This window comes from Gallinula chloropus, assembly GCF_964237585.1.
Source record: "Gallinula chloropus genome assembly, chromosome: 3".
NCBI lineage: Eukaryota > Metazoa > Chordata > Aves > Gruiformes > Rallidae > Gallinula > Gallinula chloropus.
Genome location: NC_140087.1, coordinates 28,305,005 through 28,319,699, shown reverse-complemented (window position 1 = coordinate 28,319,699; position 14,695 = coordinate 28,305,005). Strand labels below are relative to the sequence as shown.

Here is a 14,695-nt window from a genome sequence, read left to right as displayed (position 1 = left end):
GTAGGAGAACAATGGGGTGCTTGGTAAATTTGAAAGGTAATAAATATGAAACTGATAAAAAAGCAATATTATTTTGACACAGCATATGATGAACCTGTGGAGCTCACTGCCTTGGGTAGTGAGGCAAGCAGCTTAGTGTAATTTCGGAAAGGTTTAGACTTCTATATGAGTAATACAAACACGCACGGTTGAATTACGTTTAAAATCCCTGATCTTTAGAGTAAGTAGCCAGATAAGCTGGGGGGGAAGTGGGTAGAGTTTTTAAATTACTGTCCACTGTAAAAGTTTTCTGCATCTTCCTGCACTGATCACTGCCCCAGCACCATGGGCTAAGTGTATTAGAGTCCAGTCTGTTTTCACAGTTCTTACGAATACGTGATGATGCTAACGCCTCCTTTTCCTCGTTCGCTAGGAACAGTGCGGTTAGTGTGCACGATCCCTTTTCTGACGTAAGTGATTCGGCATTCCCGAAGCGAAACTCCATGACGCCAAACGCACCGTACCAGCAGGGAATAAACATGCCAGACATGATGGGAAGGATGCCATATGAGCCCAATAAAGATCCTTTCGGTGGAATGAGAAAAGGTATTTTTTTTGCAGGAGCATAAGTGTTCTTTCCTGCTTCTGTGTAATCAAGATGATGTAGCCCTGAGAATTTACTTCGCTGATTCTGCCATTGGTAAATGATATCCTTGTAGCAAAAGGGGAGAGTCAGTGCAATTATATTTTATTCTGGTCTGGTCATATTTTCCCATCTCAGTCATACTGTCTGGTTTAGACTCCAAAGAATCCTAAAGTGCTCGTATGAATACCTTTCAGGAAATGACCGAGGGTTGGACCTTACACAAGGCTGTATGTTTCCCAAAGGTGGTTAGGTCCTCTGCAGATCAGGTGCTGGACTGTAGTGTTTAGTATGTGAGGTGGTGAAGCAACATGCCTGCTTGTAGCAGGGCTGAACTATGACTTCACTGTGTGGAACTCAGCAAGTTTCCAAATGTTTTCTGTCTCAGCTTATGTGATTTTTTCAGACTAGGAAAGCTGGGTTTTTTTCTCTCTTGGATGGCCCCTGACAAAAGGTGATAAACACACTCAAGGTTTATTTATTTTTAGAAAGCAAAAAGTCAAATGAATGTCAAAGCTGACTTTTGTCCTTTTGGGCATTTAACCTACAGATGGTTTTGTGGGTATTGTAAAATGTGCTTAAAATTCATCTATCTTGCACGCCTTGTATATAGGAAGGTGGGAGGAAGGAACATGAGCAGGGCTCACAATGGCTGCAAAGAGAACAGATGGAGGAGGTGAAATTGAGAAAGTGGAAACTGAAAAGGGAGCAAGAGGAACAGGAAGATGTGCAGAAAACAGGGAAACAATGAAGTGTGGAGATACTTTAGAAGAGAGAGTTACGATTTTTTTTAACTTCCCCTTTATGTCATTTAGCCTGGACTGAGGAAACTAGCATAACACAGTTGGAGTAAGGGAAAAGCCTCGCTGCCTTCAGTTCACTTTAGGTTTTATATCCACATGAGATTAAGTGGGTTTATTGCACTTTGCCATACATTTCACATTTATCCTGTCGAAACGGAATCGCCTGTGTTCAGTATTTACTATGAGGGACTAAAGGATAGGGTCTCTTCCTCTCTTTGTTTGGGAATTCATACCTGATAAATAGTGGTCAACATGGCCAGGTCATGCCCATCCTGCTCAAGAAGCTGCATTAGGATACAGTATCCTTTCCATAACTAAATTATGGTATACATCTGTGTATGAGGCCTTTTTGGGAAAAGGAAGAGCCTGATTCTGACAGCTTGGTGATCCAAACTACGAGATTTGCTTTCATCTGTTTTGTAATCTTTATGTGTTCATTCATATTTAGCACTGTCTGGGGTGAAAAGAACAAGAGTATGTTCATCTTCAGCTGTGAAGACCACAGGGAAGAAGCTGCCTGGTGCCTTATGAGCTCAGTTCCTTAGGATGAGATTATTTTCCTCGCTTGCAGCTCCTTAATATTATATCCATCATCCTGGTAGTGGTGCTGCTTCATGTGTTTTCATCAGGCCCTGGAGAGCTTGTCAGGCACCAGCTAATTCTCCTCGGCAGTGTTAGGGATCTGAACATTATTTTAAAATGCATCACTTAATAGAAAGATATCTTCAAACATCCAGAATAATTTATTTGATGTCCCTTACTGTTACAGTGCCTGGAAGCAACGAGCCTTTCATGACCCCTGGACAAATGCCTAACAGTGGAATACAAGATATGTATAACCAGAGTCCATCTGGAGCAATGTCCAACATGAGCATGAGCCAGCGACAGCAGTTCTCTTACGGAAGCGGCTATGACAGGAGGTGAGTCAACCTTCAGGAAAAAGTAAAGCCCATTAGTGAAAGTGATCCTCTCTCTCTCCCCTTCTCATTTTCCCATTGCATCTTGCAGAGAACATAGCAGCCTACATTTCCTGCAGCACCTTGCTAAATCACTGGGAGTCAAACTATTGGTAATGACCAAATCTAGCTGTTCACAGAAACTAATAAGGAGGAATTGTCACACCTTAAAAGTCACCCAAGCTGCAGGAGATCAGCACAAGGGTGTGTCTGACAGCTGTCTTGCGCTGTGATGGCATCAAGTAGCACTTGAGTTGGTCTTCTGGCTATGTTTTCACCTAAACAGTAGTTGGTGGGCTTTTTATGAAAACCAAAATGCACAACCTAGATAGGTCTGGTTTGTGGTTTGCTAGTGGATGGCCTTTGGAGAGTCTGAAGACTGTTGTCTGAGCCGTAGGGACACCAGTCTTGCAGTGTGTCCCTCACAACCCTCGTTAGGTACACAAAATAAATTTGGTCCTGCTTTGTTTATCCCAGGAAAGACATGAGGGGAAAAAAATCAGTAAAATTATTGATGTCTAAGCATTGGTATAGTAAGCAGAATGGTTTGGAAATGTTTGGATTATACAAAGTATTTGGCAGGTTTTTCAGCTCTGGCTGTATTCCTGTTTTGACTTTCATTAGGCTATGTACTTTCGCATCACCCTTTGTTTCCTGATGGTAGCCAAAGTGGTGCAGTGTGGGTCTTCTACATGTAATGGCAGAGTAGTTTTCAGCAGTAGTTTGAGGTAGTAGATGTGTAGAGTAACACAAGTGTATTCATGTTGTTTAGCAGGTCACAGTGCTGGGGATTCAGTGAGAGTAAAGGTTCCAGTGGAAGGTGATAAGCCAAGAAATTGTTTTCTTCAAGGGGCGTGCTTTCTTTTATTTTGTGAGCAATTCTAGAGAATAAGTGCTTTTTACAGAATGAGGTTTCCTTTGTCATTTTTTAGGTCGGATCATGGGCTGGGTCCTGAAGGCAGTATGGGACCACCTGGTCAAAGCAACATGGTGCCTTCAAACAGTGACCCAAGCATGTACTCTCCTAATCGTTACCCTGGCCAGCAAAGGTGAACACTGATTTCTCTGTTTGTAATACCTGCAATAACTAGCCAATGAGTTCTAGCAGCCTCTGTGAGAGCACATGGACAGAATATGTGGCCTCCTGGTGTGCTACTTCTGTTTCGTCTGTTCTTATTCAGGCTTTTACTGTTGGTTCAGTTTCTTGGGTGGATCAGTTGACTATGTAGCCATAGAATCAGAGATATTAGATAAGGAGTGTGCATACTACTCTGTGTATCTTCCTGCCAACACTGAACTGAACGTATTTTTTACAAGTTCTCCAGAGCAGCAATAAGTTGAGACCAGTTCTGAAGCTTCCACAACGTCACCTAGCTTGTGGTTATCCTGTGGGTAACAACTTGAACATTTAGAAAGCATTCCCTTATGCAAAATGTACATGTACCTCTGTGCAGGTTTATCTTACTGCACGTACCATCTTGGACAACTGTAGTCCCCTTCAGTTATGCTGTTATTTTAACTGGCATTAGGTAATTTCTCTCCACCCATGTCATAACTTTAGGAGATACTGAGCAGCTATCACTTTCACTCTGGTCAGCTCTCAAAACATGTGAGTTTTCTATGCCTTTGGAAAAATTAGGCCCTGTTAGTTCTCTCAACATATCAGGTTCCCCAGTCCTCTGTTTCTCCAAGACTTGCAGATACAGTACTTCCATAATTATGCTTGAATTGTAGACACATTCTCACTGGTAGCATACAGACAGGAATAGCTGTCATGTTAGTCTGCAATACAGCATTATTTATCAGTCTTAATATCTTCAGAGAACTTCATTTCAGCAACCTAAATTTCATTCAGATGTGCTAAAAATATTGCAGTTGCACTGTAGTGCTCTACAAAGGCCTTAAAGGCCACAGGTAAGTTTCCAAGTGCAACACAACTCTGCTTCTTATGTGTATGCTCCATTATGTAGCTTTAATTAAAAATTACATGTACATTAGCAAAATTATGGGTGCTGGTTTTATTCAGTAATGAGCTGTTTAAATGTTACATATTGTGATGAAATGCATACTCGCTTTTTCTCACTATCATCAAACTAAAATAATGATTTCACTTTAAATTGGCATTTAACTATTGATAACATTCTTTAAAAATCCTGAAGGTAGCATGCTTGGAGACTGACTCATTAAAACACAAAAATTTTGACTTGCAACCTTTGAGCAGATGCGTTTCCACTTAATACAGGTTCCCTGCAGCCACTTTTCTTACCTCTTTGCTGACCAGACCCTGTTCTAATCCCTGACTGCTTACCTCCACAGCCCGCTGTTGCACCTTCGCTACACCTCCTTTCTTCTATCTGCTTTATCTCCTTCCTTCCACTAGCAGGTTCAGCAGAGCTTTCTACAGGCAGCTCAGGATCATGCCACACAGTATCTTCACCTTGTTTCCAAATGGCAAATATCTTCAAGGTGCAAGATCATCAGAGCACTTTGCATTACCTGGTGGCTTGGAAATTCCAGCAGCTCTAAATTGATCTGAATGCTTCATTTTAGGCATGAACCTTATGGGCAGCAGTATCCAGGACAAGGACCTCCCTCAGGACAGCCACCATACGGAGGACATCAACCTGGAATGTATCCACAACAGCAGGTAGGAGAGGGGGAAAACAGCTATATTCATTACATTTGTTAGTAAATGTCACCCCAAAATTCTGTATACATTCAAATATCTGTTTATACAATATATGTCTTTTGGCACAGAGGAGCGCTCCAGTTCTGGTCAAAATCACAGCCCATATGGGTAAGCAGTGTATATGCAGCTATAGAAAATTGTGTTCGTTACAGTGGAAGATCATAAATTTTAACAGATGTTCTGTGGCTTTGGATGTGTATCAAGTGAATGTCCCAAGTTAATAACCAGCAGACTGGGAAAGTATAATTCGTAGGCTAGTAAAGTGATGCTGCTTCAGTTCCAGAAACAACTAGGAGAGCTGCTTGGCTGGCAGGTTGAAGGACCTTAACTTAATGTCATGAAGCTAAGTGAACCCAGCAGAAACTGGAACAAAGTAAAACATGCAGCAGTCTCGGTTACTTAGAATGCTTTGGTGGACCATATGAGATACCTATCTTTAATACAGATCGGATGGCACATTCCTCACATGTTATCTCTAGTAATAATATGCTACAAATACGCGAGACAGTATTAGTGTTAGAAATAGTTTAAACATTTATACATTCCAGTCTTCCTAACTGTGTAATAACTTTGAAAATACAAGTTATATTAACAAAGGGTAGGGGTGTTTTTCGGTAGGTGTATTGTTAATACCTCGTGGGCAAAATCCCATCATAGAAGTCAATAGCAGAACTCCACTGACTTCAACAGGATCAGAGTTTCATTGTGTGTTTTATTAATTCATTTCTAGCTATACAGTAATTGAAGTTACCTTCCAAAACAGGAGGCATTTCCTAGTAATACAAAAATTAAAATACAGGCTAGTTTTCAGCCAGTTTCAGTTTGGGACAGAATTTTACTAGGAAATTCAGGACAGGAGGTGAACCTCAAAGAGGAGATCTTAGGTTGCAGTGAAATTGCAGGGATATATAACAGAACAGTTTGTGATATGCCATGCTGACATATGCAAAGAATACATTAACTACAAATTCATTTAAGCAAGGACATAGCTATAACTTGTAAAAATAAATTTGGCCCTGTCCTTTGTGATGTTTATGTGCTTTGTACAATGGCTCTTGAATACAAACTGCATTAATGCAAAAAAGCAATGAAGAATGAAGGGCAAGAAGGCCTCAGCCTCTTCCTTCCACTCCCAAAGGATTCCACTTCTTCATTTAGCTGGAGATTAGGTTGCCACTAGCTTATTTTCAATTTCCTAAGCCGTACACTACAGTGGTACAAAAAGAATGTGAAAAATGACCCTTTCAAAGCTTTATCTACAACCTGAAGGCTAGGTAACAATTGGGGAAGGAGGTGCTTGAAGCATGAACTCCTGGGGCTAATGAAGCACTTTGAGACAGATTTTTCAACTCCTGTACAAATGCTCTTACGCCAAGAGCTACTATGCAGCAGCCAGTGACCTGTGGTGGTGTCTTTTCGTCTTCTGTGAGGTCTCCAAATTTCACATCCCTGGTGAAGTCTCACTTTGTGCAGCCTCAGTCTCCCAGTGAACCCTTACATGGAACAGGGAGTTCAGGTGCATCATTGTCCTCAGCACTGGGTACCATTAGGCATGTTGCCACTACATACACAAGAGCACTGAAGTGCTTTTAAAAAGGCACATGCTCCATTCCCAAGTGTCTACTGTAAGCGCTCTTAGTCACTCTGGCAAAACAAAAGCCACCTTTCTAGGTGTGGCAACTGTCAAGTCAGTTCTTAATGTATAAATTGGCCCCAAGGGTGGAATTTACTACAGCAAGTAGTTTATGTAAGGCTGAAAATAGGTATTTCTCAGATAGCCAGAGAGCTCTATAGCAAGTTTAAAAAAAAAAAACCCACAACTTCAGTGCTATACAGTAGTTGTGGTTTTATGTGCACCAAAGTTGGAAGATGAGTTTATGAATCCCAGAGCTGTTTTAACTGACCCGTATTGAATAGATACAGAATTTTATCTGATCTTAATTCTAGTACATTAGTATACATTGTGCAGTGTGACTGAGCTACAGTTTCCGGGGGAGCCATAACTTTGAATTTACCATAGATCATATATTCAAAAATCACCCATTTAATTCACATTTTTTGCTTCAGAGCACTCAGTGTGGTTTGAACTGTGGAACAAACTCCCACAGGAACTTAAGGATGACTGCAAACCTTATCACCTTCCCCTCAAACTGCAACATGTTGGGATTTTTTTTGTTCTGCTGTCTTAAACATAAATACATACAAGCTTGTATGATTTAAAAGCAACTCTGCTCCCCACAAGGTAAAAGAGTTTACCTCACCCAACATTCCCACATCAGAGGGTGAGAAACAAAGAGGGAATAAACCATAGGTGGCAGCTGTTAGTTACATTGCTTAATTCATTACTGATCAGCAGGGTAAGAACCTGCATAAACTAAAACAGAACATTTGATGTGACCATTTGCTGTAATCATCTCACAGTAAATTGTGATTAGGATGATTTGGGAAGAGGGATGGTTTCCCAAACAGGACCATGTTCCTGGGAATTACACAGAGTAGCAAATGCAGCAGTATGTTTTCTCCTGCTAATAAACATACTGTGTGTAGCCTATGCCCTGTTGTAAGATTCAGTGTTCCAGACATGCATGCTTGCAGCATATCTTGTTATTTTAAGAGTTTATTCAGTGCTTGTCCCTTGAAAGATTCACTGAGTGGTTTTGAATTTTTGTAAGACTTTTCCTCTTAGTAGACTAAAGCATAAAAAAGAAGTGAAAATATTTTAGTTGGTGAGGGCCATTACCTTTTCATGCATGTCTGAAATGACCAGTGGCATTTAATCTGACAGATAGAAAAGGGAAAGGGAGAAAATGAGAGGAAGCATGAGAAAATTTAGCCCAGGGATAGGTTCCCTTTTAGTACAAGTTAAAAGCTCAGCAAAACAGAGGCTTAAAGAGAAAGCACTGGATCAAGCCTAACCATTGCACTGCGTGCCTGACTCTGGAAGCAGCCCGATCCCTCCAGAACAAAGCGCCTTCAGCTTTCAAAATGAGCTTTCAGCCAGTACATTTCTATTGTATGTGGAGTAAAAGTGACACATCTTCTTTCCAAAAATTTTTTTTCAGAACTATAAGCGACACATGGATGGCATGTATGGGCCTCCAGCCAAGCGTCATGAAGGGGATATGTATAACATGCAGTATGGCAACCAGCAACAGGAAATGTATAACCAGTACAGCAACGCTTACACGGGGCCTGACAGGAGGCCCATGCAGGGACAGTATCCGTATCCATATAATAGGGAGAGGATGCAGGGCCCAGGACAAATGCAGCAGCATGGAATTCCACCCCAGATGATTGGTGGCCCCATGCAGTCATCATCCTCCAGCGAAGGTCCTCAACAGAACATGTGGCCAACACGAAATGATATGCCTTACCCTTACCAGAATAGGCAAGGTCCAGGAGGCCCTGCACAGGCCCCACCGTATCCAGGGATGAATCGCACTGATGATATGATGGTACCTGACCAGAGGATAAACCACGAGAGTCAGTGGCCTTCTCATGTCAACCAACGTCAGCCTTCTTATATGTCATCCTCAGCCTCCATGCAGCCTATCACTAGACCTCCTCAGTCATCCTACCAGACACCACCCTCTATGCCAAACCACATCTCTAGAGCTCCAAGTCCAGCATCCTTCCAGCGCTCTTTGGAAAACCGTATGTCTCCAAGCAAGTCTCCTTTCCTACCTTCAATGAAGATGCAAAAAGTTATACCCACAGTTCCAGTGTCACAGGTCACAGGACCTCCACCCCAACCGCCACCAATTAGGCGAGAAATTACCTTCCCCCCAGGCTCTGTAGAAGCATCCCAACCAGTCTTAAAACCAAGACGAAAGATTACCTCAAAAGATATTGGTAAGCATCAAAACAAAAGCCAAACACCTAAACAGGTTGGGAGAAAGGGACTTTTCCTTTACATTTTAAGTACTTTGACAAATAGTTAACACTGATAACTATAATGTGTCTTCAGTAAAAATGTAATAACATAAGCCTCTGTGAGGATGATAGGTAAAACTCATCCCAGGCAATCTGACATGAAACAAAAGCATTACTGTATATGGACACCTGAGGTGTCCAGAAATATATTAAAAACGAAGCTTGCCTCAGATTTCCAAATTATATGTGTTGAAAAGTCCTTCAGAATGTTTGTTAAATCACCAAAACAACATTTAACTGAGCAAAGCTTTCTGTGTTCTTGTTCCACAGAAGCTCATGCTGTTCTGCCATGTCTCTGCCTCTGCTGTGTTCTGCTTTGAACAGCCCATTTATCCATTCCATATTATTTGCCATGTTTGTTTCTCCCCTTATTCTTTCCCAAGTATCTTCTTGTTTTCCTGTTAACATTTAATGTGTTCAAGTTCTCATACTTGAAATTCCCCCACTCCTGACAAGAGTATTCTACCTTTATTTATCAATTCTTTTGTTTAGTCAACTTACCTCTAAGACTGTACAATTAGGAAGAATGGCTGCGTTAAGATACTCTCCATCATTAAGGCTGAGCAGCAGGTACAGAAAAACTGAACAGGACTAAGCAGCAAAAGGCAGGGACTTAACCAGTGTTTCAAAAACTATTTCATTTAAATTCTGCATCCTTGAAATGTCACAGTTTAATCTTTCAGAATTCATTAACAGGCTCCGAGGATGCACTAATACTGTTTTACTCCTCCTTTCTTTCTCCAGTAACTCCTGAGGCTTGGAGAGTGATGATGTCTCTTAAATCTGGTCTTCTGGCTGAAAGTACTTGGGCGCTAGACACTATAAATATTCTCCTGTATGATGACAGTACTGTTGCTACTTTCAACCTCTCCCAGGTAGGTGGGAAAGCAGTATACTCTCTCTCTATATATATATATACACACACACACACACATATATATATAACCAAAATGAGATTCCTACAAAAATGCTAAAGTCCTTTAAAATTCATTATAATTAACATAAATATTGCAAAACTTGCCTTTTTTATTGTTGGTAACATCAACAAGAGAGTGCTTTAGGTTGAATAGAGGAAATAATAAACCTGAAAGAAAGGTGTCTTTCAGAGAAAGGAACGTGTATATAAGAATTTTAGCACTGTCGACAGACTAATGTGTAAATTCACACTCACAGTAGTACAAGGACAATCCCAGAAAACAGCAATACGCTGTTACCTTGCTTAACTCATGTTTCCAGAAAAAGTTTTGCAAAACTGTATTAAATTCCTTTGTTCTTGTTTTTCGGTGACTACTTGTCTTATTCAGTAGTTCCATACTAAGCTGTAGGATTTTTTTAATAGCATATTTTTGTTTGGTTTCTTCCAGTAAATAAAGTTGGAACAGAAGTATCAGACTGACAATTTAAAGGCTAAAATCCCAAGTCTGTCCACAGAATGCAAGCAACACAGGATTTAACAGGGTGCTTTTGCCTCACTACCTTCCAGCATTTTTCAGTCCTGCTGTAATTATTGGGCTGTTAGATGGTGGTACTAGATGGCATGCTGATAATGCACTTCATGTAAAATTTGTACAAATTAAATATTCAGTGTCTCTGCTCCATTCAATCCTTGGTTACTAATAGTGTAACTCATTATTTTTTAAATGTAATGACCTTTTTTTAAAAAAATGTGGACACAAATGGTACATTTCATCCCACCTAACTTTAGACCTAGGAATATCTATAGCATGATTCATCTCATCCTGAAGTAGAGATCTAAAATAGGTCAGATGAATCATACCAGTAAAAGACCATTGACTATAAAAGGAGTCTAGACAATTAGGTTAGGTGTGTAACTGTTGCTGGTGTTTGAAGTTAAGTGAGGTCAATCTCTGAATTCTCTTTAAAATTGCATTAAGGCACCCTGTGCAAGTTGCACAGCATACCAGGCATATTTTAAATACATCTAGTTTTTGTTACTTTTGCCTTGGATGCTATTTCCAATGGCAGTCAGGACTGTACAATGACGAATAATTCCTGAAGTTCGTAAGCATCAGTTTGTTCTTAATTCTTTGAGAGTTTGTTCAATTGTAAGAGAATGACAAAAGATAAATTTTGCTGAAAACCTATTAGCCCACAATTAAAAAAAATATTAAAAGCTAGGCAATCAGGCTGAATACATGATGACAGCAAAGAATTTTAATACTAAAGCCACTGAGGGTAAATTAATACCAAGACCAACTACTGTCTTTCTATAAGAAAGTGATTACAAGTTAATTAAGAGGATTAAACCTAAATGAAAACTGTTTCTGAAGGGTGACTGACTTGCAGCACCAGGCTCCAAAACCAGTTTTTAAATATTGCCAGGCAAAAATGCAACTATTGCAGTAGAGATGGGATAATTATCTAGGATGGAAGTACTTGGACCCTGAACTGCAGATTCCTACAGGAGAGCCGGTTTTAGAGACTGAGAGACAAAAGAGAAGAGGATGATTTGTGAACTTCAGGTATCTAATAACAAATCAGAAAAACTAAGTGAGTTAGAAACTTAAGTAAATGAAGAATACTATTAGACACATCCAAGGGGACAGAACAGCTAGGCTAGATGTCTACTCTAGCCTAAAAGGAGACATAAGAATAAAGTTCTGCACTTCTCCTAGCTGTTACAGTTTAAGCAAATGGAGCCATTTAACATAACACAGTTTTGAAAGATGCTAGGAAAATTGCCTTTGATTAAACCTAGCCACAAGTCCACAGCAGGAGGGGGGAAGATATTCACAGATGTATGCAACAGTGTTCCTAATAAAATTCCACGCAGACAAAAATATTTACCTGGGTTTTTTCATGTTCTTTCTTCTCCCCTCAGTTGTCTGGATTTCTTGAGCTTTTAGTAGAATATTTTAGAAAATGCCTGATTGACATTTTTGGAATCCTTATGGAATATGAAGTGGGAGATCCAGGCCACAAAGCACTTGATCACAAAGCAGCCAAGAAAGACGATAGCCAGTCCTTGGCAGAGGATACTGGAAAAGAGGAGAATGATGAATGTATTGACTATTTTGATGAAGATGAGGACGGGGAGGATGAAAAGGTAGAAGGAGAAGAAAAGAGCATTGTTTTTTCCACTCCTGGTGCCATTGCTGATCCAAGTGAGAGGCCAAAACAAGCCAGTAAATTCGACAAGCTGCCAATAAAGATTGTAAAGAAAAATAATCTATTTGTTGTTGACCGATCTGACAAACTTGGACGTGTTCAGGAATTTGATAGTGGACTTCTCCACTGGCAGCTTGGTGGTGGTGACACTACTGAGCATATCCAGACTCACTTCGAAAGCAAGATGGAGATTCCTCCACGCAGGAAAGCCCCTCCTCCCTTGAACTCTCCAAGCAAAAAGAAGGATCTGGAGGGGAAGGGTGAATCTGAGGAACAACAAGAAAAAAGTATAACAGCAACCATTGATGATGTCCTCTCAGCTCGGCCAGGAGCATTGCCTGAAGACTCAAACTCTGGTTCCCAAACAGAGAGCAGTAAATTTCCCTTTGGGATCCATCAAGCCAAAAGCCACCGGAATATTAAACTGCTAGAGGATGAGCCAAGGAGCCGGGATGAGACTCCTCTATGCACCATAACTCACTGGCAAGACTCCTTGGCCAAACGCTGCATCTGTGTGTCAAATATCGTCCGTAGCTTGTCTTTCGTGCCTGGAAATGACACCGAAATGTCCAAACATCCAGGCTTGGTGCTGATCCTGGGAAAGTTGATCCTTCTTCACCACGAGCATCCAGAAAGAAAGCGAGCACCGCAGACTTACGAGAAAGAGGAAGAGGAGGACAAAGGGGTGGCCTGCAGCAAGGATGAGTGGTGGTGGGACTGCCTCGAGGTCTTGAGGGATAATACATTGGTCACATTAGCCAACATTTCTGGGCAGCTAGACTTGTCTGCTTACACGGAAAGCATCTGTTTGCCAATTTTGGATGGCTTGCTGCACTGGATGGTGTGCCCGTCTGCGGAGGCACAGGATCCTTTTCCAACCGTGGGGCCCAACTCGGTTCTTTCGCCTCAGAGACTTGTGCTGGAGACCCTGTGTAAGCTCAGTATCCAGGACAATAACGTGGACCTTATCTTGGCCACCCCCCCATTCAGTCGTCAGGAGAAACTCTACGCTACTTTAGTTAGGTACGTTGGGGACCGCAAAAACCCGGTCTGCCGAGAAATGTCCATGGCGCTCTTATCGAACCTTGCCCAGGGGGACACATTAGCAGCAAGGGCAATAGCTGTGCAGAAGGGAAGCATCGGAAACTTGATAAGCTTCCTGGAGGATGGGGTCACTATGGCCCAGTACCAGCAGAGCCAGCATAACCTCATGCACATGCAGCCTCCACCTCTGGAGCCACCTAGCGTAGACATGATGTGCAGGGCAGCCAAGGCCTTGCTGGCCATGGCTAGAGTGGATGAGAACCGCTCAGAGTTCCTTTTGCACGAGGGTCGTTTGCTGGATATCTCAATATCTGCTGTCCTGAACTCTCTGGTTGCATCTGTCATCTGTGATGTACTTTTTCAGATTGGGCAGTTATGACATAAGTGAGAAGCCAAGCATGTGTGAGTGGAGATTAGAGGGTCACATATAACTGGCTGTTTTCTGTTCTTGTTTATCCAACGTAGGAAGAAGGAAAAAAAAAAAAAAAAGAAAAAAAAAAAAAGAATCTTTGCTCCTCTGCCCCATTCACTATTTACCAATTGGGAATTAAAGAAATTATTAATTTGAACAGTTATGAAAATTAATATTTGCTGTCTATGTGTATAAGTACATCTTTTTATTTTATTTTTTTTTAACCAAAGTTGCTGTCTAGTACATTCAAAGGTCACACTTTTTTTTCCATAGATTATCCTTTTCAATGTTCTTTTCCATGTTTGTATTGCATATTTTTTGGGAAGCGAACTAGTGACTTTTTAAAAAAATGTTATGGCAAACCATTGTACGATGGAAAAAAAATCTCACCAGTTTGAAACAAAAAGGTGAAAAACAACCAACATACCAAGTTCCTGTGTGTTTTATTTTTTCAAATAAGGAAAAAATAAAAAAAAAAAACCTTGTATACCATCACCCAAAGCTCTGTGCAATAGAAGATGATTCTAGTGATGTAGGTGTAGGGGATCAAGGAGGGTGTCAGTCAGTAGTCAAAATACAAAACGATACTGGTTTCTCCTCAGGAGAAATGGTTGCATTTAGGCTAGGAGCAAAACAAAACAAAAAAAGTCAAGTTAAAGGATTTTTAAACAAAAACCTGATGATAAACATCAATTGCTTCCTCACCAGAACTGTCTTATCTACATCTGTTGGTTTTGGTTGTTGTTTTTTTTTTTGACCTTCCACAATGACAGTTCTTCACAATTCCTTTAATCATTTTTTAAAATATTTTTTTATTGCCTAAGGGCCGTGATGTATATAGAAGTTGTACATTAAACATACCCTCATTTTTTTTTAGTACAAAGTTTTTAGTTTCTTTTTCATGATGTGGTATCTACAAAGTGATAGTAGAATTATTTTTTCTTTCATTTGGGCCATATCTCCAAAAAATAATAAAAAAAAAAAGAAAAAAGAAAAAACCCAACACAGAAAACCAACAACTGAGGGTAATGTACAAGTTTCTGTATGTATAAAGTCATGCTCTATTTCGGGAGAGCAGCCGATCACAATTTGCTTTATAAATCAAGG

The 14,695-nt window shown here is 40.6% G+C and overlaps 1 protein-coding gene across 8 annotated transcripts in view; it reads left to right on the top strand.

Annotated features, from left to right (window-relative positions):
• ARID1B (AT-rich interaction domain 1B) overlaps positions 1-13,732 on the top strand; it is a 327,980-nt gene extending 314,248 nt beyond the window's left edge. For 5 of the 8 annotated variants that reach the window (XM_084262563.1, XM_084262561.1, XM_084262566.1 and 2 more), the window contains 6 exons: positions 413-585; positions 2,195-2,345; positions 4,932-5,028; positions 8,133-8,922; positions 9,748-9,878; positions 11,846-13,732. In XM_084262563.1, the coding sequence (XP_084118689.1) occupies positions 413-585; positions 2,195-2,345; positions 4,932-5,028; positions 8,133-8,922; positions 9,748-9,878; positions 11,846-13,555 (3,052 nt within the window). In that variant the 3' untranslated portion in view covers positions 13,556-13,732. Of the gene's footprint in view, positions 1-412; positions 586-2,194; positions 2,346-3,313; positions 3,431-4,931; positions 5,029-8,132; positions 8,923-9,747; positions 9,879-11,845 lie in introns of all 8 variants that reach the window. The other 3 variants (XM_084262562.1, XM_084262560.1, XM_084262559.1) reach the window with 1 other exon arrangement.
• The last annotated feature ends 963 nt before the right edge of the window (positions 13,733-14,695 follow it).